Source organism: Odocoileus virginianus, unplaced genomic scaffold, assembly GCF_023699985.2.
Source record: "Odocoileus virginianus isolate 20LAN1187 ecotype Illinois unplaced genomic scaffold, Ovbor_1.2 Unplaced_Scaffold_21, whole genome shotgun sequence".
Classification (NCBI taxonomy): domain Eukaryota; kingdom Metazoa; phylum Chordata; class Mammalia; order Artiodactyla; family Cervidae; genus Odocoileus; species Odocoileus virginianus.
In genome coordinates this window covers 326,472-349,719 of record NW_027224283.1, presented here as the reverse complement: position 1 = coordinate 349,719, position 23,248 = coordinate 326,472, and the positions used below count along the sequence as shown (strand labels likewise).

At 41.5% G+C, this 23,248-nt stretch overlaps 1 protein-coding gene and 1 pseudogene across 2 annotated transcripts; both read left to right on the top strand.

Moving 5' to 3' along the window:
• The first annotated feature begins 2,653 nt into the window (after nt 1–2,653).
• Nucleotides 2,654–3,588, top strand: LOC110123821 (olfactory receptor 6C76-like; annotated as a pseudogene).
• Nucleotides 3,589–16,490: 12,902 nt separating this feature from the next.
• Nucleotides 16,491–19,606, top strand: LOC110123591 (olfactory receptor 6C4-like). Of its 2 annotated transcripts, none has more exons than XM_020871660.2 (2): nt 16,491–17,405; nt 19,586–19,606. In XM_020871660.2, the coding sequence occupies exons 1-2, from the start codon at nt 16,491–16,493 to the stop codon at nt 19,604–19,606; spliced, it is 936 nt and encodes a 311-aa protein (XP_020727319.1). The 2 variants fall into 2 exon arrangements, with proteins under 2 accessions (XP_020727319.1, XP_070319134.1); XM_070463033.1 differs by lacking the exon at nt 19,586–19,606 and adding an exon at nt 17,782–17,802.
• Nucleotides 19,607–23,248: the final 3,642 nt, after the last annotated feature.

Genomic DNA, 23,248 nt, shown 5'->3' with positions numbered 1-23,248 from the left:
TAATGTATAACATAGTGACTATAGTTGATAATACTGTAGTATATAATTGAAATTTTAAGAGAATAGAGCTTACACATTCTCACAAAAGAAAAAAAAAGTATTAATATGTGAAATAGAGGGTGTGCTAATAAGTTGGATGGGGGAATCCTTTCACAAAACATACGTGTATCAAATCATTACCTTGTACACTTTAGAAAGTGAAACTGAGTCGTGTCTGACTCTTTGCGACCCTATGGACTATACAGTCCATGGAATTCTCCAGGCAGAATACTGGAGTGGGTAGCCATTCCCTTCTCCAGGGGATCTTCCCAACCCAGGGATCAAACCCAGGTCTCCCACATTGCAGGCAGATTCTTTACCAGCTGAGCCACAAGGGAAGCCCAAGAATACTGGAGTGGGTAGCCTATCCCTTCTCCAGGGGATCTTCCTGACCCAGGAATCGAACCGGGGTCTCCTGTGTTGCAGGCTGATTCTTTACCAACTGAGCTGTCAGGAAATCCCTTTAAATACCTTACAATTTTGTTTGTCAATTGTACCTCAATAAACCTGGGTGAGAGAAGAAAGTGGTCTGATGCAAAATGAACAAGACATTCCCCATCTTTAATGTCCAGATGCAATGTCAAGCAATTTTTAATAAAGATTCAATGTAAGTAAGAATGGCCTCATATTACAAGACTGCATGCTACATATGTGAGGAAGTAGGAGGGTTTTTGTCAATACAGACCTGAGAAGATGCGTACCGATACTGAGTAAGGGGGGAAAGTGAGTGATGAGATACACAGATGAACAAAGCGGTCCCTGAGCTCAGGTGTCTGTGGTCTTGCAAGGAAGACAGGCTCCACCCTTTATAACAGGCCCTATGGAAGGATACCCGGCAGGCGCTCAGTCACTAAGTCATGTCCGACTCTTTGCAACCCCATGGACTGTAGCCCGCCAGGCTCCCCTGTCCATGGGACTTTCCAGGCAAGAATATTGGAGTGGGTTGCCACTTCCTCCTCCAGGGGGTCTTCCTGACCCAGGGATCAAACCCACATCTGTGTCTCCTGCACTGGCCAGGGGATTCTTTACCATGAGCCATCCGGGAAGCACCATACCAGGCACAGACTATAAATTATGGGAAACAGGAGGAAGCAGTGAATTCAGCCTAGGGCTTACAGGGAAGGCTTCATATAAGAGGTCTTAAGGGGACTTCCCCAGTGGTCCAGTGGTTAGGACTCTGAGATTCCACTGTGGTGGACATGGGTTCCACCCTTGATCCAGGAACTAGAATCCCACATACACATTCTGCACGGTGTGGACAAAAATAAATAAAGCTTTTTTAAAAAAAGACGTCTTAAGCTAGATCTTGAAGGATGAATAGGTGTTTGCCAATTCTAAAGAGGCCTGGGAGAACAGCAGAGGGTTTTTTTTGCTTGTTTATCTATTTAATATACTAATGTAATAATTGCTTTTTGAATATCACCACGTGGGAGTCACTGCTAAAATCTTTACAAGCATTATGTCATTTCATTGTCATAAATATCCTGTTACTATTCCTATTTTACAGAAGATTACTTAATGAGTTTCTTGCAAGGACAGGCTATGATGAACTATTTCACCAAAACTTAGCCTCTGTTCACCGATGCCAAATGGAGACATGGAGATAGAGTTTTGGGTGAAGTAGAGAAAAAATAGGTTTTATTGCTTTGCCAGTAGGCTAGTGCCCTCAAGACTGTGTGACTCACCCTGGAGAGGGTAGTGAGGAGTAGGGTGTGATCAGCTCACGGACAGTTCTGGGATTGGCCAGCATCAAGTTGAAGTTCTAAGTATCATCAATCTTCTAATTTCAACCAGTCTAGGGTCTATGTGCTTGCTGTCAGCAGTTTTCATCTGGAGGGAGTCTGCTTCCTGTAAAAATAACTTAGGAATATGTGTCAGGCCTTTATCTATATCTTTCAGGGAACTGTGAGTTTGGAAATTCTGCTATGTGGCAGAATTATAGTCTAAATTGTTACCAGTTTCCCAGACCAATAGCTACTCTTTATTTCTACATCTTCACATTTCCCAATCATTATCTCTTGAGTCAGCATTTTACTTCAGAAGACAAGGACACAGGGGCTTGTACACGGTTTCACTATTATATCATCTTCATTAAACTGAGAACTGTGTTTCGCAGAATGCCCTCACCTGTGTGGTCCCCCTTCGTATAGTCAGACAGAAGAACTAGCAAGAGGTCTGAAAATAGAAAGTGATGCAGCATTACTCTGAAAGTTGTTTTGTAGCCAGATGATGTGATCAACAGAAGAAGCTGTCATCAGTGGATCAGAACACATCTTAGTTCTTCTGATCTTAGCAGAGGATTCTGTATAGACTTTCTCGGATGAAATAAAAGGGAGAAATGAAAGAAAAGAGGAATGGAAGAAGGGAGTGAGAGAGGACAGTCACTGGCATCCAATAATTCTTTCAGGATTCTAAAAAAGGTGACATTTTTGACTAGGGAAGGGCCTCTAGAAGCTTCTGCTCTGCTTCCCTCAACCCAGTGGGAGGCATATCTGATGCTTCTATCTGCCCAAGATTGCTAATGTCTGATGTCTCTATCTGCCCTGGATTGCTAATGTCTGATGTCTCTATCTGCCCAGGCTTGCACGTTTCTGGAAAGGACCTGAAATCCACAATGGCCAATCAGACCGTGGTGACTGAGTTCTTCCTCCAAGGCCTGACAGACACCAAAGAGCTTCAGGTGGCAGTTTTCCTGCTCCTGCTGCTTGCCTACCTTGTGACTGTCTCTGGAAACCTGGCCATCATCAGCCTGACCTTGCTGGACACCCTCCTGCAGACCCCTATGTACTTCTTCCTCCGGAATCTGTCCTGCTTGGAAATTTGATTCCAGGCTGTCATCATGCCCAAGATGCTTCTCAACATTGCCACGAGAACTAAGACCATTAGCTTTGCTGGCTGCGTCGCCCAGGACTTTTTCCACATCTTCCTGGGGGCCACGGAGTTCTTCCTCCTCACAGCCATGGCCTACGACCGGTACATCGCCATCTGCCGGCTCCTCCGCTACCCCATCCTCATGAGCAGCAGAGTCTGCAGGCGGCTCATCCTCGCCTGCTGGCTGGCAGGCTTCTCCCTCATCCTCATTCCCCTCATCTTCACCAGTCAGCTTCCGTTCTGTGACACCCACATCAGCCACTTCTTCTGTGACTGTACGCCTCTGATGGAGGTGGTCTGCAGTGGGCCAGAGGTGCTGCAGATGGTGGATTTTACCCTGGCTTTGGTGGCGCTGCTCAGCACGCTGGTGCTGATCTCCATGTCCTATGTCCAGATTATCTGGACAATTATCCGGATCCCCTCTGTCCAGGAGAGGAAGAAGGCTTTCTCCACCTGTTCCTCCCACACCATTGTGGTCACCATGGCTACGGCACCTGCTTCTTCATGTATGTAAAGCCTTCTCCAGGCCAAGGGGTTGATCTCAACAAAGGAGTGTCTCTAATCAATACAGTTATTGCCCCTCTCCTGAACCCCTTCATCTACACTCTCAGGAACCAGCAAGTGAAGCAGGTGGTAAAACACTTGGTCAGAAAAATGACTGGGCTCCAAAATAAATAGCAACACTACAAGGCACCTTCCAGGGTGTGTGAGGAGTCGCAGCTCACTCACTCCCGTTGCTTTGTCCTCCACAACCCATCTCAGATTCACTCTACCTCTGTATTTCAACACACAATTCATGTGTCAAAGATGACCAGCTGTCAGAGACTGCAACTGACTAGAGCACACTCTTTGCTTCCCTGTAGCACCTACATTGGTTGTGCCCTCCCACACTGACATTGGGTTTGGCCATGTGGCTTGCTTCATACAAGTGACACTTAATGTTTCCACTGTTAGTTGCTCAGGCATGTCCAGCTCTGGGAGCCCATGGATTGTAGCCCACCAGAGTGTTCGTGGAATTCTGCAGGCAAGAATACTGGAGTGGGTTGCCATTCCTTCTCCAAGGGATCTTCCTGACCCAGAGATTGAACCCGGGTCTCCCTCATTGCAGGCAGATTCTTTACCATCTGACCACAAGGAAACTTGCAGAAACTCAAGAAGTCTTAGAAACCTACAGCTATGTGAACAAGGCTGGACTAGCCTAGGCAAAATTTGCCCCCATCACCCTTGCAGATAAATTCACACACAGAGACACACACAGACACGCACGCTCCCTGCCACCATGAAACAGAGCTGCCCAGCTGACAGTGGTCAAAGATACATGGATGAGCCCATCAAAGACCGACAGAGAACCATCCAGACAAGCCCAGCCCAAATCGCCAACCCACAGAACTACGAATAAAACAAATGTGGTTGTTTTCAGCCACTAAATATCACAGTGGTTTATTAGTCAACAAAAACTCATCAACAAAAAGTAAGCATATATGGTAAACATATGCAGGGTCCTGATTCAAGATCTATCACTAAGAAGTGAGGGACAGAGAGTGATTGCCCATACGAGCTATAGTTGGGATGATCAGGTCAGGAAGGAGGAAGACGTCAGAAGAAGGTCTCTTCTCACCCATGGTCACAGACCATAGTTACCGAGAAATGGATTGTCTACAGGATGCATATTGAGACAGTTATTTATTTTTCTTCTGGGGCACTCAGTGTCCTCGTCACAGGTAATCTGGCCCCTGAAGTAAGACTCAGATAGGGAGGTTGGTAGATTTTGAAGGTCTTATCCTGTGGAGCCTAACTTTAGCACATTCTCTGTGTAAAATGAGGTTTTTTAATTTCCCAGAAAGCTCAGGAGCCACACGTAGCCTCAACTCCTCCACACTCTCTTCAAGGGCACTTCTGAGACATTGTTTTCCAAGGACTTTGTCACCCAAAATAAAGTTCTCGGATGAAGGTGATGGCCTATGGGAGAGAAACCCAGAACTTCCCTAACTGGGTATGTATTTCTCAGAAGCTGCAGGAAATGGTCAGGCAAGAGGAGGGTGTGCTGATTTACCTACTTCCCAGACTGAATCAATTTTTTTTAATATTTTTTACTACACTGGGTCTTTGTCAATGAACACTGAAATCCTCTAGTTGCCATGCGCAGGCTTCTCATTGCAGTGGCCTCTCGTTGCAGAGCACGAGTTCTGGGGTGTGCAGGTGTCAGAAGTTGCAGCTTGTGGGCTCTGGGTGTGTGGACTCAGTAGTCACGTGCATGGGCTGAGTTGCCTGGCACATGCAGGATCCTGCTGGACCAGGTGGTGAACCCCTGCCCCCTGCCTTGGATCCTGCTGGACCAGGGAGTGAACCCTTGCCCCCTGCCTTGGCAGGTGGGTTCTCCACCACTGCACCACCAGGGAAACCTCTGAATCAGTCTTAACTCCATTCCCCAAGCCCAGTAAAGACAGACAATTAAAAAAGAAGTAAAAGGAATCCAGATAGGAAAAGAAGAAGTGAAACTCTGTTTGCAGATAACATGATCCTCTACATAGAAAACCCTAAAGACTCTACCAGAAAATTACTAGAGCTAATCAATGAATACAGTAAAGTTGCAGGATATAAAATTAACACACAGAAATCTCTTGCATTCCTATACACTAACAATGAGAAAACAGAAAGAGAAATTAAGGAAACAATACCATTCACCATTGCAACAAAAAGAATAAAATACTTAGGAGTATATCTACCTAAAGAAACAAAAGACCTATACATAGAAAACTATAAAACACTGATGAAAGAAATCAAAGAGGACACAAACAGATGGAGAAATATACCGTGTTCATGGATTGGAAGAAATCAATATTGTCAAAATGGCTATACTACCCAAAGCAATCTATAGATTCAATGCAATCCCTATCAAACTACCAACGGTATTTTTCACAGAACTAGAATAAATAATTTCACAATTTGTATGGAAATATAAAAAACCTCGAATAGCCAAAGTAACCTTGAGAAAGAAGAATGGAACTGGAGGAGTCAACCTGCCTGACTTCAGACTATACTACAAAGCCACAGTCATCAAGACAGTATGGTACTGGCACAAAGACAGAAATATAGATCAATGGAACAGAATAGAAAGCCCAGAGATAAATCCACGAACCTATGGTCACCTTATCTTCGACAAAGGAGGCAAGGATATACAATGGAAAAAAGACAACCTCTTTAACAAGTGGTGCTGGGAAAACTGGTCAACCACCTGTAAAAGAATGAAACTAGAACACTTTCTAACACCATACACAAAAATAAACTCAAAATGGATTAAAGATCTAAATGTAAGACCAGAAACTATAAAACTCTCCTAGAGGAGAACATAGGCAAAACACTCTCCGACATAAATCACAGCAGGATCCTCTATGACCCACATCCCAGAATTTTAGAAACAAAAGCAAAAATAAACAAATGGGACCTAATGAAACTTAAAAGCTTTTGCACAACAAAGGAAACTATAAGCAAGGTGAAAAGACAGCCCTCAGATTGGGAGAAAATAATAGCAAACGAAGCAACAGACAAAGGATTAATCTCAAAAATATACAAGCAACTCCTCCAGCTCAACTCCAGAAAAATAAATGACCCAATCAAAAAATGGGCCAAAGAACTAAACAGACATTTCTCCAAGGAAGACATACAGACGGCAAAAAAACACATGAAAAGATGTTCAACATCATTCATTATCAGAGAAATGCAAATCAAAACCACAATGAGGTACCATTACACGCCAGTCAGGATGGCTGCTATCCAAAAGTCTACAAGCAATAAATGCTGGAGAGGGTGTGGAGAAAAGGGAACCCTCTTACACTGCTGGTGGGAATGCAGATTAGTACAGCCACTATGGAAAACAGTGTGGAGATTTCTTAAAAAGCTGGAAATAGAACTGCCATATGACCCAGCAATCCCACTTCTGGGCATACACACCGAGGAAACCAGATCTGAAAGAGACACGTGCACCCCAATGTTCATCACAGCACTGTTTATAATAGCCAGGACATGGAAGCAACCTAGATGCCCATCAGCAGACAAATGGATGAGGAAGCTGTGGTACATATACACCATGGAATATTACTCAGCCATTAAAAAGAATTCATTTGAATCAGTTCTAATGAGATAGATGAAACTGGAGCCCATTATACAGAGCGAAGTAAGCCAGAAAGATAAAGACCATTACAGTATACTAACACATATATATGGGATTTAGAAAGATGGTAACGATAACCCTATATGCAAAACAGAAAAAGAGACTCAGATGTATAGAACAGACTTGTGGACTCTGTGGGAGAAGGCGAGGGTGGGATGTTTCAAGAGAACAGCATTGAAACATGTATATTATCTAGGGTGAAACAGATCACCAGCCCAGGTTGGGTGCATGAGACAAGTGCTCGGGCCTGGTGCACTGGGAAGACCCAGAGGGATCGGGTGGAGAGGGAGGTGGGAGGGGGGACCGGGATGGGGAATACATGTAAATCCATGGCTAATTCATTTCAATGTATGACAAAAACCACTGCAATGCTGTAAAGTAATTAGCCTCCAACTAATAAAAATAAATGGAAAAAAAAAAAAGACAGACAATTAAAGAACCAGGTCCAAAGCAGACAAATGTTGTATGCACCCACCTTAGCAGTTGCATCTTAAAGGCTAACACACTGCATTGATACCTCTAAATTCATTTCACCTCCCCTCCCAAGTTTTACAATGTGAAGGTAATTCCAGTGGAATGGTGGGGAGAGGGGCTGAGGACACAGGACACCGTTTATAACATGTGCTTAAAGAAGAAACCAGATGCTCAAGGCACAGAATCAATATTCCAGAGATAATCCGGTTAAATGGCTCTTTCCAGTGGGATTTTCTACCAAATTTTACCTACATACCACACAGGTTAAGAAACCTGACAGGATTTCAGTTCTCAAACAATGGAATCTCTGTCCCTGGAATAATTTAGGCAAATAACTCTCTCTGGAGGGGTTCTGTGTGGTTTTGTTTTGTGTTGTCTTGTTTTGTTTTAGAAAATGTCAGACAGCAAAGGGACACACCCAGGGAAAACTCTGCTTAGAAACAATCCTGAGGAGAAGTCTTAAGGATTCTCAATAAAATTAAAAGATCAATATAAAATCCTTTAAAAAAAAAGTGATAATTGAGCATACATCTACTCTTGTCTCAAACCTCAAAAGGGAAAAATAATAACTTGAAGTTTTGTTTTCCCCCCTTCCTAATAACAGGTGCCAGGTTGTCTCTGAAGGTGAGCGTGGAGCTCAGAGCGGCTCTAACTTTTCATTCTGTTTTAGTATGGGAGAGATCATCCCACACTAAACAGCCCATTCGTTTTCATCCTGGACAACACAACTCATTCTAGGAGTGGGGGAGCAGAGGAAGGGAGAGAGAAACGGATAAATAAAAGACAGGCAAGGGGGTGATCTTCCCTGGTCGCTCAGTGGCTAAGACTCTGAGCTCTCAATTCAGGGAGCACTCCTAATGCAAGAGGCCTGGGTTCAATCCCCTTTCATGCTGATCCCACATGCCACCCAGCGGAGCTTAAATAAATAAATGTTGGTTTTAAGGGGTAGGAGGGAAATGGGAAAGAATGAGAGGGAGTAGGAAAAATAGGAAGGATGGAGGGAGACAAAGAAATTCTAATCTTGAAACTCCTGTTTACAAATACATTTCAAGGTAGTCAAACCATGAGTTCTCCAAAATTATTTCCCCTTGGAAATTTCCTTCTGAGTGCATTTTTTTTAACTTTTTGTCAGCACTGAGAAGCATGTGGAATCTTAGTTCCTTGACCAGGGATCAAACCCAGACCCACAGCATTGGAAGCTCAGAGTCCTAACCATTGGACCACCAGCAAAGTCCCTATGTGGAAATTTTTTAAGCTCCTTATTGAAGTATAAAATATATTTGTAAAGATGCAAAAAAAGAATGTTTTTTGAAACTTGTTATTTAAAAGGTGAATATCTGGATGTGATCTGGCCAAACATTGGATGCTTGGAAGAAATCCACTGAGCACAGATATCTATCGCTTTCAGTGTTTCTAAAACCCTCCACGGTTTTCTGCTTGTTCTCAGTTGAAATGCCCTTGGTTCGATTAAAATGGTATCAAAATCTTCAAATTGCACGACATGAATGATTGGTTATGGAGATTCACTATTCTATATTTTGTCTGTTTATAAAAATTAAATTTTTTAATATAGAAGCATGAAATGGGTTGTATTTCAGTAGCTAATGTGTTGGGGCTCAATGTGAAGTTTTATGTCTCAGTATTTTAAAATGTTATATTTGGACAGAAATCTCTTGGTGGAATAATTTATTAGAACCTATTCTTTGACTACCTTAAAATCTACTTGGAAACATCAGTTTCAAGATTACTGAATTTCTCTCTTCCTTTCTCTTCAGGTCAAATCAGTTGTTCAGTCATGTTCAACTCTTTGTGACCCCGTGGACTGCAGCATGCCAGGCTTCCCTGTCCTTCACCAACTCCCAGAGTTTGCTCAAACTCGTGTCCATTGAGTCAGTGATGCCATCCAACCATCTCATCCTCTGTCGTCCCCTTCTCCTCTTGCCCTCAATCTTTCCCAGCATCAAGGTCTTTTCCAATGAGTCAGTTCTTCACATCAGGTGGCCAAAGTATTGGAGCTTCAGCTTCAGCATCAGTCCTTCCAATGAATACTCAGGACTGATTTCCTTTAGGATTGAATGATTTGATCTCCTTGCAGTCCAAGGGACTCTCAAGAGTCTTCTCCAACACCACAGTTCAAAAGCACTTCAGCTTTGGCACTTCAGCCCTTTCTCTTTCCTCCCCACCTTTTCTCATCCTTCTCCTTCCCTCCCCCTCCCCCCACTCTCTTCCTCCCTCCTTCTCTCATTATGACTATTCCGCCTTTTCTCACTATGAACCGGCATCCTTGATTCTTCATCCACTGTGACATAGCCCTTTATGCCTGCCCCATAAAATCTAAATCTTCTTCCATAACTGACTGCATACAGTTAGCAAACTCAAATACTATATAAGCACCCAGGAAAGAGATTCTAATTATGACAGCTTGGCCCTTGTGCTATCAAGTTCCCATCACCAGTGTTTAAGGAGCTACCAAGAAAGGTTCTCTTAGGAGAATGTGGGCTGGAAAGAAATGATCCCACATACTGAATACAAAATAATCTCTCTGTGCCAGCTTCTGACTGATCACATTTATCTCTTCTTTCACATGTTTACACCCACTTTGGCTTCTTTTTTATCTTCTCGTCCTTTGCTTCTTTGAAGAATCCATTTCCAGTATCTCTCCTGTCTTCGTTTACACACCTTTGTACTTCTGCCACTTCCATTAGCTTGTTTTGTCTTTCCTACTGGGGGTCTAAGGGTTGGAAGACTCTTGGTCAGTTACACATTATCGGTCTCAAACCCATACTTACTTACAGCTTTCTTTTTTTTTTTTTTTCCATTTATTTTTATTAGTTGGAGGATAATTACTTTACATCATTGCAGTGGTTTTTGTCATACATTGAAATGAATTAGCCATGGATTTACATGTATTCCCCATCCCAGTCCCCCCTCCCACCTCCCTCTCCACCCGATCCCTCTGGGTCTTCCCAGTGCACCAGGCCTGAGCACTTGTCTCATGCACCCAACCTGGGCTGGTGATCTGTTTCACCCTAGATAATATACATGTTTCGATGCTGTTCTCTTGAAACATCCCACCCTCGCCTTCTCCCACAGAGTCCACAAGTCTGTTCTATACATCTGAGTCTCTTTTTCTGTTTTGCATATAGGGTTATCATTACCATCTTTCTAAATTCCATATATATGTGTTAGTATATCTGTAATGGTCTTTATCTTTCTGGCTTACTTCGCTCTGTATAATGGGCTCCAGTTTCATCCATCTCATTAGAACTGATTCAAATGAATTCTTTTTAATGGCTGAGTAATATTCCATGGTGTATATGTACCACAGCTTCCTCATCCATTTGTCTGCTGATGGGCATCTAGGTTGCTTCCATGTCCTGGCTATTATAAACAGTGCTGTGATGAACATTGGGGTGCACGTGTCTCTTTCAGATCTGGTTTCCTCGGTGTGTATGCCCAGAAGTGGGATTGCTGGGTCATATGGCAGTTCTATTTCCAGCTTTTTAAGAAATCTCCACACTGTTTTCCATAGTGGCTGTACTAATCTGCATTCCCACCAGCAGTGTAAGAGGGTTCCCTTTTCTCCACACCCTCTCCAGCATTTACTGCTTGTAGACTTTTGGATAGCAGCCATCCTGACTGGCGTGTAATGGTACCTCATTGTGGTTTTGATTTGCATTTCTCTGATAATGAACTGATGTTGAACATCTTTTCATGTGTTTTTTTGCCGTCTGTATGTCTTCCTTGGAGAAATGTCTGTTTAGTTCTTTGGCCCATTTTTTGATTGGGTCATTTATTTTTCTGGAGTTGAGCTGGAGGAGTTGCTTGTATATTTTTGAGATTAATCCTTTGTCTGTTGCTTCGTTTGCTATTATTTTCTCCCAATCTGAGGGCTGTCTTTTCACCTTGCTTATAGTTTCCTTTGTTGTGCAAAAGCTTTTAAGTTTCATTAGGTCCCATTTGTTTATTTTTGCTTTTGTTTCTAAAATTCTGGGATGTGGGTCATAGAGGATCCTGCTGTGATTTATGTCGGAGAGCGTTTTGCCTATGTTCTCCTCTAGGAGTTTTATAGTTTCTGGTCTTACATTTAGATCTTTAATCCATTTTGAGTTTATTTTTGTGTATGGTGTTAGAAAGTGTTCTAGTTTCATTCTTTTACAGGTGGTTGACCAGTTTTCCCAGCACCACTTGTTAAAAGAGGTTGTCTTTTTTCCATTGTATATCCTTGCCTCCTTTGTCGAAGATAAGGTGACCATAGGTTCGTGGATTTATCTCTGGGCTTTCTATTCTGTTCCATTGATCTATATTTCTGTCTTTGTGCCAGTACCATACTGTCTTGATGACTGTGGCTTTGTAGTATAGTCTGAAGTCAGGCAGGTTGACTCCTCCAGTTCCATTCTTCTTTCTCAAGGTTACTTTGGCTATTCGAGGTTTTTTATATTTCCATACAAATTGTGAAATTATTTGTTCTAGTTCTGTGAAAAATACCGTTGGTAGTTTGATAGGGATTGCATTGAATCTATAGATTGCTTTGGGTAGTATAGCCATTTTGACAATATTGATTCTTCCAATCCATGAACACGGTATATTTCTCCATCTGTTTGTGTCCTCTTTGATTTCTTTCATCAGTGTTTTATAGTTTTCTATGTATAGGTCTTTTGTTTCTTTAGGTAGATATACTCCTAAGTATTTTATTCTTTTTGTTGCAATGGTGAATGGTATCATTTCCTTAATTTCTCTTTCTGTTTTCTCATTGTTAGTGTATAGGAATGCAAGAGATTTCTGTGTGTTAATTTTATATCCTGCAACTTTACTGTATTCGTTGATTAGCTCTAGTAATTTTCTGGTAGAGTCTTTAGGGTTTTCTATGTAGAGGATCATGTCATCTGCAAACAGAGAGAGTTTCACTTCTTCTTTTCCTATCTGGATTCCTTTTATTTCTTTTTCTGCCCTGATTGCTGTGGCCAACACTTTCAAAACTATGTTGAATAGTAGTGGTGAGAGTGGGCACCCTTGTCTTGTTCCTGATTTCAGGGGAAATGCTTTCAATTTTTCACCATTGAGGGTGATGCTTGCTGTGGGTTTGTCATATATAGCTTTTATTATGTTGAAGTATGTTCCTTCTATTCCTGCTTTCTGGAGAGTTTTAATCATAAATGGATGTTGAATTTTGTTAAAGGCTTTTTCTGCATCTACTGAGATAATCGTATGGTTTTTATCTTTCAATTTGTTAATGTGGTGTATTACATTGATTGACTTGTGGATATTAAAGAATCCTTGCATTCCTGGGATAAAGCCCACTTGGTCATGGTGTATGATTTTTTTAATATGTTGTTGGATTCTGTTTGCTAGAATTTTGTTAAGGATTTTTGCATCTATGTTCATCAGTGATATTGGCCTGTAGTTTTCTTTTTTTGTGGCATCTTTGTCTGGTTTTGGAATTAGGGTGATGGCAGCCTCATAGAATGAGTTTGGAAGTTTACCTTCTTCTGCAATTTTTTGGAAGAGTTTGAGTAAGATAGGTGTTAGCTCTTCTCTAAATTTTTGGTAGAATTCCAGCTTTCATTTTTTAAGTCACTCTGCCTACAGCTTAAGAGTAAGCACACCTTCACTACAGAGAACTAAAGATAAACTTCATGATCTCATATATTTACCTTAGACCAGTCCTGAAAATAGAAACCATTCTTATCACCAAACTCAAGAGGAAACTCCAGTACCATCTGCTCTCTTGACTAGAGTCAAGTGTAACAACACCACGGACCTCCCTCTCAACGATTCTGTGATCCTTGAAGCTCAGTCCGCTATTGAGTTTTCCATGTAAACGATCTGTGGATTCCAAGTATATGAATAGAAGCCACCTAGAGATGCAGAATCAAAAAGAAAATGGAGGTGGGGGAGACTTCCCTTGTGGTCCAGTGGTTAAGACTCTGCCTTCCAACATAGGGAAAGTAGATTTCATCCCTGGTGAACAGCTAAGATCCTACATGCCTCATGGCCAAAAAGTCAAAATATAAGACAGAAGAAATACTTTATAAAGTTCAATAAAGACTTTTAAAAATTGTCCACATTAAAAAAAAATTTAAAGAAAGAAAATGGGGAGGGAATATCAGGGAAGGTAGTTCAAGTGCATTGAGGAGAAGATAGATGCCTATATAACATCCTGCCTTTCATCAGAAAGCAAGAATCAGAGAACAATGGTCCAACACAGGAAAGAAAGAATTTCCTCTGAAATAAATGTTAAACCCCCCACCCCCATGGTGAAACAGTGATGCCACTGACAGTAGGAAGCCAACACCACTTCTGCATTCTTCATGCTCCTGAAAAGGCACATGGCAAGCTGTAGAATTAGGCAAACCAGCTCTCAGATGCCAATAATTCGGAGTACTTGTTATGTGATGTTGGGAAAACTACACAACTTTTATGTTCTTTATTCCCTCATCTGCAAAATGGGCAAAATAATAACAATAATAATAATGATAAGTAGTCTACCATTTACTGTATTCCAAGCACTCTTCTGAGCACGCCACATCTAACAACACATTTAGTTCTTATGATAGATTTATCTTGCAATTACTATTCTTACCCCCATTTAACAGATGAGGTAACTGAGGCACAGAGAGGCTAGAGAACCTTCTGAAGGTCACACTCCTACTAACTAGGTGGGCCAAAAGCCTAAAAATAACAAATGCCTCAAATGTAGTGAGCATAAAATGATAAAAGGATGGAAGTTAATAAAACTCTGCCCAGCTCAGGTAAAATGCTTGATAAGCTAATGTTGCATTTTTCTTATTATGATCATCATTATTGCTTCAGTTCCCACAAGACTTTTTCCTGTAACTGATGCCTTTGTCACAGTGTCCTCATGGGTCTCTTTGGAACATCTTCCTAGTTACCTGTCAAAAGTTAATTCCCAACATTATTTATTAAGGCTAATTAAAGTTTTCTTGACCTGGGACCCCAGAGAAAAATTTATTCCCCAATGTCTCTGATGAGTAAACTCAATAAAATGTGTATCACTCAAACTGATAAAAAATTGTATAGAAGTCCAGATCAAGTGGAGGGAAAAAAAAGAGACTGTGAGAAGCAAAATATTCCTCTATTCTTCAAATAGTTTAAATAAGGTAGCAACTTCAGAAATTGCAGATCCAATGCTAAATGGGATCAACTTATAGAAAAGGTAGTAACAAGTGATTGATTAAAGGCAAAGGGAGCTAGGAACTATTTCTTTTCAAACTCCTGCCCAGGAAACCTATATGCTTTGTGAGCAATCAGGGCATGGCGTAGTACTAGAAAAGTGGGATAGATGTTACATTTTATCCTACTTTCTTATCCACATCTGACATCTCAATTTTGACTCTTTGTAACAGCATCCAGAGGTAAAATCCCTCAACATCTTTTCTGAGTGTCAAAAAGTAAGTATGTCCTTAGTTCATCAATATTATCACTTTATGTGACAGATTATGAAATCCAACTGAATGTAATTTCTACTACTGTTTTTTACCATTAAAATTCTCATTCAGGTTCATTTTTTTATATTTAGATTATGAATAAAGGGGATAAAGGGGATAAAGGAAAAGAGAAAGACTTGTTTTGTGATCAATGGCACTCCAGAAATAACCATCATTGACCATTTAAAATTCTTCCAGACATTTGGAAATATATGAATAAATTCCCAGTTTCTTACACAGATAAAAATCACAATATAAACTTGTGATTGTGTTTACTTCACTAGCAATATATTGTAAACATGCAAAAGTCAGTACAGATAATTTTCCCATTTTATTCCAAATGCAAAACATCACAATTTATTTACTTATTCACCTATTGGTGGAATTTTTATCTTTTACAATTCTTCTATATTACAATGATGCAATGAACTTCTCCAAAAAGTTATATATTCAGACTTGTAATTATATTTCTGTACAATACAAATGTAAATTTCTCAATGATAATGTAGAAAAATTCTCCAAAGAGCAAAAAGTGAACAGAAGCCTGAGCCTCCCATTCAGAGGGTGGCACTGCCTTGACATTAGAGTCCAGTGATCACAGTGGGCCAAGGGCAACAGGGACTTCCACTATGAACTTGATCTAGATAAGCACCCTTGAAGATCCTTAGTTCCTGTGATACCGGAAGATCAGAACTAAGATAAATACCTAAAATGATTCTTGACCCTAGCAGGTTTTTTTCTGGGAGGAATCCATATTAGTCTGTAAGGGACCAGGCTGACTCTTTCCTACTTTTCTGTAGCAGTAACATCTATGTCCTGAAAACTAAAAGAACATAAGAAAGACTCCTGGTCCAGTAAACATTACTCCCTGAATATTTAAGCAGTTAAAGAAAGCTTCCTAGAATTATTGGCTACCTATAATCGCTTCTATCAGTTAAAACAAGAAGAAAAAGTCTCATACAAAAAAGAATTCAATATTTCAAAGCTTTCTCCAAACCTGCCACCAGGCACAAAAGCCAGAATGTAAAAAGAGCTATTCACTCCTGCAGAGCAAATGGATCTGGAGGTGTCCGATACGTTGAAGAAGACAGCAATGAAGCAAATCATCAAAGCATCAACATGAAGGAAAGATGAAACATCCCTACAAGATCTTGGAGAAGGGTTTCATAGACAGAGAGGGGGAAAAGCAAAGAGTGGATAAAGAGGTAAATCTTTATATGCAGAAGATGCATTTTGGAGTGCCAGGTGACTATTTCATTGCTTCAAGAAAAAGGCTTCAAAAAGAAAGCTGCCTACATGGGAACCTGGGTAAACATATTTTGTGAAGGGCCAGTTGAGACCAACAGAGATTCTGTTAACTTAGATAGAGGACTTTTCCATGAACAAATTTCAAGGGGAATCCACACCCTCCCCTCAACATTCCTGAGCTCTGCTGCCCTTTTCATACCTCATTTCTCTTCTCAGCTTCACAGGCAGAATCATTAACAATGAAAAACCGAACTTTGACAGCATTCATTCTGCTGGGACTAACAGACATCCCAGAGCTTCAAAGTATCATCTTCATACTTCTCCTCCTCGCCTACATAACCAGCATCTTAGGACACCTGACGATCATCACCCTCACACTACTGGACTCCCACCTCCACACGCCCATGTATTTCTTCCTCTGGAACTTCTCCTTCTTAGAAATTGCCTTTACAACCACTTTCACTCCTAGGCTACTGTTCAGTATCTCAACTGGGAACAAGAGCATCAGCTTTGCTGGCTGCTTCACTCAGTATTTCTTTGTGATATTCTTTGGGGCCACAGAGTTTTACCTTCTGGCTGCCATGTCCTATGACCGCTATGTGGCCATATGCAAACCCTTACATTACATGACCATCATGAACAGCAGAGTCTGCATCCAGCTAGTCCTCTGCTCTTGGCTGGCTGGATTTCTCATCATCCTATCTCCAATCATCCTGACCAGTCAACTGGATTTCTGTGCCTCCAATGTCCTGAATCATTATTTTTGTGACTATGGACCCCTCATAGAAATATCTTGCTCAGACACAAGACTCCTGGAGCTGGTTGACTTCATCTTAGCAGCTGTGACGTTGGTGGTCACCCTAGTGCTGGTGATTCTTTCCTACACAAACATCATCCGGACCATTTTAAGGATCCCTTCTGCTCAGAAAAGGAAGAAAGCCTTTTCCACATGTTCTTCCCACATGGTTGTCATCACCCTCTCTTATGGAAGCTGCATCTTCATGTACATAAAACCCTCAGCAAAAGAAGGAGTTGCCTTCAATAAGGGAGTCGCTGTGCTCAATACATTAATTGCCCCTTTATTGAACCCATTCATTTACACTCTAAGGAATAAACAAGTAAAAGAAGCCTTCAATAATGTGGCCAGAAAAATAGCACATCTTTATTCATTTTAGTGACCTCAGAATCAGTGGAAATGTTGAATGATTCATTAAAGTTATGCCAACTGCTATTGACCCTAAATTTATGAAGCACAGCCAAGATAAATTACATTCCTTATCTGTCATTGTAAATTACCTTTATTGTGTGTACATTTTTACTGTAATTGAGACTTTTTTTTGTGTGTGACTAGTTAATTTTGCAGGATGTGCCATATCATTGAATGGAACTAAAGTCTGTGACAGTGGACATAGCTGCTGGACCATTCCATCTTATATGTAAAAAAATCTGGAATTATGATTTTAAAACCATATAACATGTGGTTATAATTTTCTTAGCATTTTCTTTGTAAAGAACTAAAATATAAACTAGTTGGTGTATAATAAAAAGTAAAGAAATTCAAAAAAAAAAAAAAAAGTTATGCCAACTGATAATTTGACCTTGTGATAACTCCTTTTGTTAAAACTGTTTCTCAGATAAACTGACTGAAAACACACATCAAAATTTAGTTCTACATCTGTCAGCAAGAGAAAGGTATTCAAAGAAGGCCGACTCAGATATTTTATTTCCTATAGATATCTTTTAATAAAGAAGGAAAATAATATCTTTAGAGTACATACAAAACAGAAGTGTCTGATTAAAAACTGCTTTACTTGTCATAAATCTAGTGATCAGGTGAATGACTGTATCTACCTTCCATGAAGGGTTCTTTGTCTTATCAATCGCTATCAAAAAGTTGTAAATATGTTTTGTCAGAAATTCCTAGATACTTCCCAGGAGATATTATTCATGATGCCACACACATACAAAAAATCTACTTCATAAAACGTCCTCAGGTTGTAAGCAATTTTCTTCTCCCTCCAATAATTCAACAAAAAAAAGTCTGCCTCTTTCTGGCATCTCTTACAGAAAATGATTCCTACTGTAAAGTACTATATGGAATCTCATGTCTGTTCATAAGGACATTTCTGATCACCAAGATGAAAATGAAAACCATTACCAAGAAATCATTTGGACTCCATTTAAAAGTAAATTTAGGTGAAGAGATATCTTAGGTTGTGTTGGCAATGATCTGAATCTATTGTAGCTGGAGTCTGGCAAAGTCCACCGTACTTTTACAGGATGCATTTCTAGATGAACCTGAAGAGGTTGGGCATGTTACAGATGCTTCTTAGGGAGGCCTTGGGATGCTAAAGTCTATTAACTCTCTATAACTTTCTGCATTTGGAGTCCCTTGGCTGCCTCTCTGACCCTGCCAATCGTGTGGTCATTGCTTCTGAGAGTTAACTGTCCTCTACCTCTTCAAGCCACATCATTCCCATGAATAGTAACAAGCCTAGCCCCATGACTATCTGTCCCACCAGCATCCCCAGTAAAGGAGAGCCATCGCTGCACTTTTTAGTGATGCTGTTGGCCCTCTCAGCAGTACATTTCCCATGACCTTGTGAATGATCTGTGCTGTGGGCCTTCCAATGGAACAAACCAACTAATAGGCCTTAAGGTCATATGTCATGTACCTATTTCATTATTGCCACCTCCCTCGGGCTTTTTACTCCTTCCTTCACCATCTTCCAGACAACTCAGGTATTTCCACATCACTGAGTGTTGGACATCCTTTTTCAAGCACTGAGAGCTACCCCAGTGTTGAAGTGGGGTCCCTGGGAGGATGTTAAATCCCACATCCTGAAAATGTGTTTCCAAGTCAATAAATTCTTGCTCACAAGCCAGTCTTACATTCTGGGACCCTGATCAAATCCTAGTCCCAGGAACACTTCTCTGACTTCTGCCAGTACAAGCAAGTCAACTCTTTTCATTCCTTAGTGTATAGGTTCTTTCCTCTTTTACCAAGTCCAGCATTTCCTCAGCTGGATTATTCTGGGTTTAATCCTAGTTATCAGTCTGACATCTACGAGAGGAGTCAGGGACAGCTCTTAAGGGAAACATCCAATGTCTTATAAATAGGAGACCTCCTAAACATCTTCCAGCTAGCCGTTGGTAGGGAATAGTGGCCACCTCTGCAAATCCAAAGTGCTCATAGCAAGCTGAAAAGTTAAAATCCTCAAAAGCATCTGCCCAGATATGTCTTTTCCACATTTTCAGTATCTATGTTTCCTCCATCAGGGTCCTGAGCTTCATAAAGGACATGCCAGAACTAAGCATTCAAATGTCTCTGAAGTTCTCTGCTGCTAACAAGTAGATCAACAAGCCACTCAACTGTCTGTTCTCACCACAGGAGATAAGGCCTCTAACTAACCAACACATAGATAAGCCCTCTAGCTGCCACACTTTGCCACTAACTGCTCGTTAACAGCCCTTAGATTCTTATCACCCTCTTCAGGACATCAATACAACTTAGCAACAGTCAACTCTACCTTATTTGTAGGCTTTTTTTCCACTGTATTTTTCTAATGCCTGCAACATCACTTCTGCCACTGTCTTCCCCTCCACCAGGAGATTTTTCCAGATTAACACCAGTGAAAATTTAACAATGAGCCACTGCACTATATGCAAGGTAATAGTAGCCCACATTTGAAAGATTTCAAAGACTGTGGTGTACTGAAACCATTGATAACACCAATTAAAACTAAACTCAAGCAATTTCCAACTCAGTAGGTCTGATCTATTAATTATCAGCCTTACACACCAAAATAATGCCCATTTCTGTGTACAAATGTTTACCTCAACTTCTACTATTTGGCTATACTTAATAGTAAACATGCATTCAGAAATTACAAGACACACACACAAGAAAAGAAATTACAAGACACACAAAAAAGCAAGAAGAAACAACCCATTAATAACAACATAAAACTTGGAGCCAGACCCAGAAGTGACACACATCTTGGAATTATCATACATGGACTATAAAATAATTATGATGCCAATGTTAAAATATCTAATTTTTTTAACAAACATGCAGGACCGGTTGGTAAACTTTAACAGAAAGAAAGTTTTTTGAGAGTATAATAGAATGCTAGAACTAGAAAACACAATAACAGAAATAAAGAATTTTTATAATGAGCTTATTAGCTTACTGGACAGAGTTTAGGAAAAAATCAGTAAAACTGAAGAATGGTCAACAGGAATTATTCAAATTGAGTGCAAAGAGGAAACTGTGTGAGAAAAAAAAGCAGGTTATTTTAAAGCAGTGAGACAATATCAAGCATTCAAAAATATGTGCACTAGGAGTTCAGAATAACAGAACAGAATGAGGGAAATAAATATTTGAGGTCATGTGCTCAGTCACTCAGGCATGTCTGACTCTTTGAGATCCCTATGGACTGTAGCCCACCAGGCTCCTGTCCATGGGATTTTTCAGGCATGATTACTGAAGTGAAGTGAAGTGAAAGTCACTCAGTCATATCCAACTCTTTGCAACCCCATGGACTATACAATCCGTGGAATTCTCCAGGCCACAATACTGGAGTGGGTAGCCGTTCCCTTCTCCAGGGGATCTTCCTAACCCAGGAATCGAATCCAGGTCTCCCACATTGCAGGCAGATTCTTCTTCTTTTTTTTTTCCATTTATTTTTATTAGTTGGAGGCTAATTACTTTACGATATTGTAGTGGTTTTTGCCATACATTGACATGAATCAGCCATGGATTTACATGCATTCCCCATCCCGATCCCCCCTCCCACCTCCCTCTCCATCCCATCCCTCTGGGTCTTCCCAGTGCACCAGCCCTGAGCACTTGTCTCATGCATCCAACCTGGGCTGGTGTACAGGCAGATTCTTTACCAGCTGAGTCATCAAGGAATACTGGAGTGGGTTGCCATTTCCTCCTCCAGGGGATCTTCCTGACCCAGGGATCAAACCCAAGTCTCCTGTGTCTCCTGCATTGGCAGATGGATTCTTTACCACCGAACAACCTGGGAATAATGTCAGATAACTTTCCAGTTGTAAAGAAACAAACAACATACCCAAGAAAACTGGAGAACTCACAGCAAAATGTCAGGATATGTCAATCAGTCTCTCTCTCTCTCTCTCTCTCTCTCTCTCTCTCCACCTCCCTCTCCACCTCCCTCTCCCTCCTCCCTGCCCCCTCCCCTCTCTCTCTCTCTCTCTCACACACACACTTAGATACATCAAACTCAAACTGCTAAAACAAAAATGAGAATATGTTGAAGTCATTTAGAATTTTTTTAAAAACTACTAAAAGAAGAGAGTCTGAGACTTGTCAAATGAAGTTATGCCAGCCAGAAGACAGTGGGATGCTGGCTTTAAAAACAGGGATGAGAAACTATTAACTCACAATTGTACGCCTAGTAAAAATATCTTTCTAAAATTAAGACCAAAATGTGAGAGTGCTTGGCTAAGATGGTACAGTAGGAAGACTGTGAGCTCACCTTCTTTCATGGACACACCAAAATTGCAACTATTTACAGTGTAATTATTGATGAAAAAGACAAGAATCTAGTAGAAAATATCTTCTGCAACTAAAGATATAAGGGTTGTGGGAAATAGAGATTCCACTCTTAAAGGGCACACACAAAATTTCACATGCTCAGGGAATCAAGGCAGAATCAGTGAATTGAAAGGAGCTTAGATTAGGTTCACCTACTCACCTTGGAGAGAATCCCAGAGTCAGAAGGCAGCTGGAGCTCACCTTGGGGACAGAGACACTGTAAGCAGCCATATTTGGGAGCCTATTCTATGATATGAATGCTGATGCTGCCCAGCAACATTCGGGAATCCTCCCTCTAGCTTATGAGCACCAGGACCTTGCCCAATCAGCAGCGGGCAGGCTGTATAAGATCCCCTGAAGCCACAACTGACCTGGGACATGGCCCTGTACTTGAGAGAATCCAGGACCTGGCACCACACACCAGCATGCAGGTACTCCCATTAGAACCCCCAGGCCCTTGCAGCCAGAGACTGCAATGTCCAACTAGCAAAAAGGCAATAGCCCTTGGACCACCTGTTGCCTAGTCCAACCCACCAGCCAGCCAGCTCTAGCCCTACAACCAGCCTCACCCACCTGCAGTCAGGTACCAGCTTCAAGACCCAGAGTCCCAACCCCATTGTCCAGCAGACTGACACACCAACTCCAGGACCACCAAGACCCAGCTCCACCTACCAGTGAGACAACACCAGACCAAGACCCCCTAGGCCCTTGCTGTATCCATCAGGGGATAGACACCAGCTCCAGGACCAGCACAAGCCTGCAACCTGCTGTGGCAGGACACAGTCCACCCACCAGCAGGCTGGTGCCTGTCCCCAGACACCTTGGGCTCTGGCCCCAACCACCAACATGACAAGGGCAGCTCTGAGACACCTTGGACCCTCAGCCAGAAGCCCCAGTATCCAATCACCAGTGGGCCAAGACAAGCTTTGGGACATCCCAGGCCCCACACCCAACTTTTTCAGAGAACATACTGGCCTATCAGTGGGCAAACACCAGCTCTAGGACCCCCAGGGCCCTATAGTCAGAGATTCCAGGACCCAGATCCGCCCATCACTGGCATAGCACTACTCCAGGGCCCTCTGGACCTCAGCACCCCATCAGTGGTCTGACACTAGCTTCAAGTGACATGATAGATTACATGGATGTAATAAATATATATGGAGTATTCCATCCAAAAGCAGCAGAATACACACTCTTTTTCAAATGCACATGAAACAGTCTCCAGGATAGATCACATGCTGGGCCAAAAAACAAGTGAGAGCAACAGATCAGGAGTTAATTGCTATTGAAAAGATAGATAGTTAGGCACAGTCCCCAAGATGGTGGGGCATGCCAGACCGCACAGAGCCACACAAAGTAGTACCAGGGCCAATCAGCAGGCAGAGGGAACTAGGGGAAAACGTGAGCAGGAGCCTTTACTGTGCTTTTCAT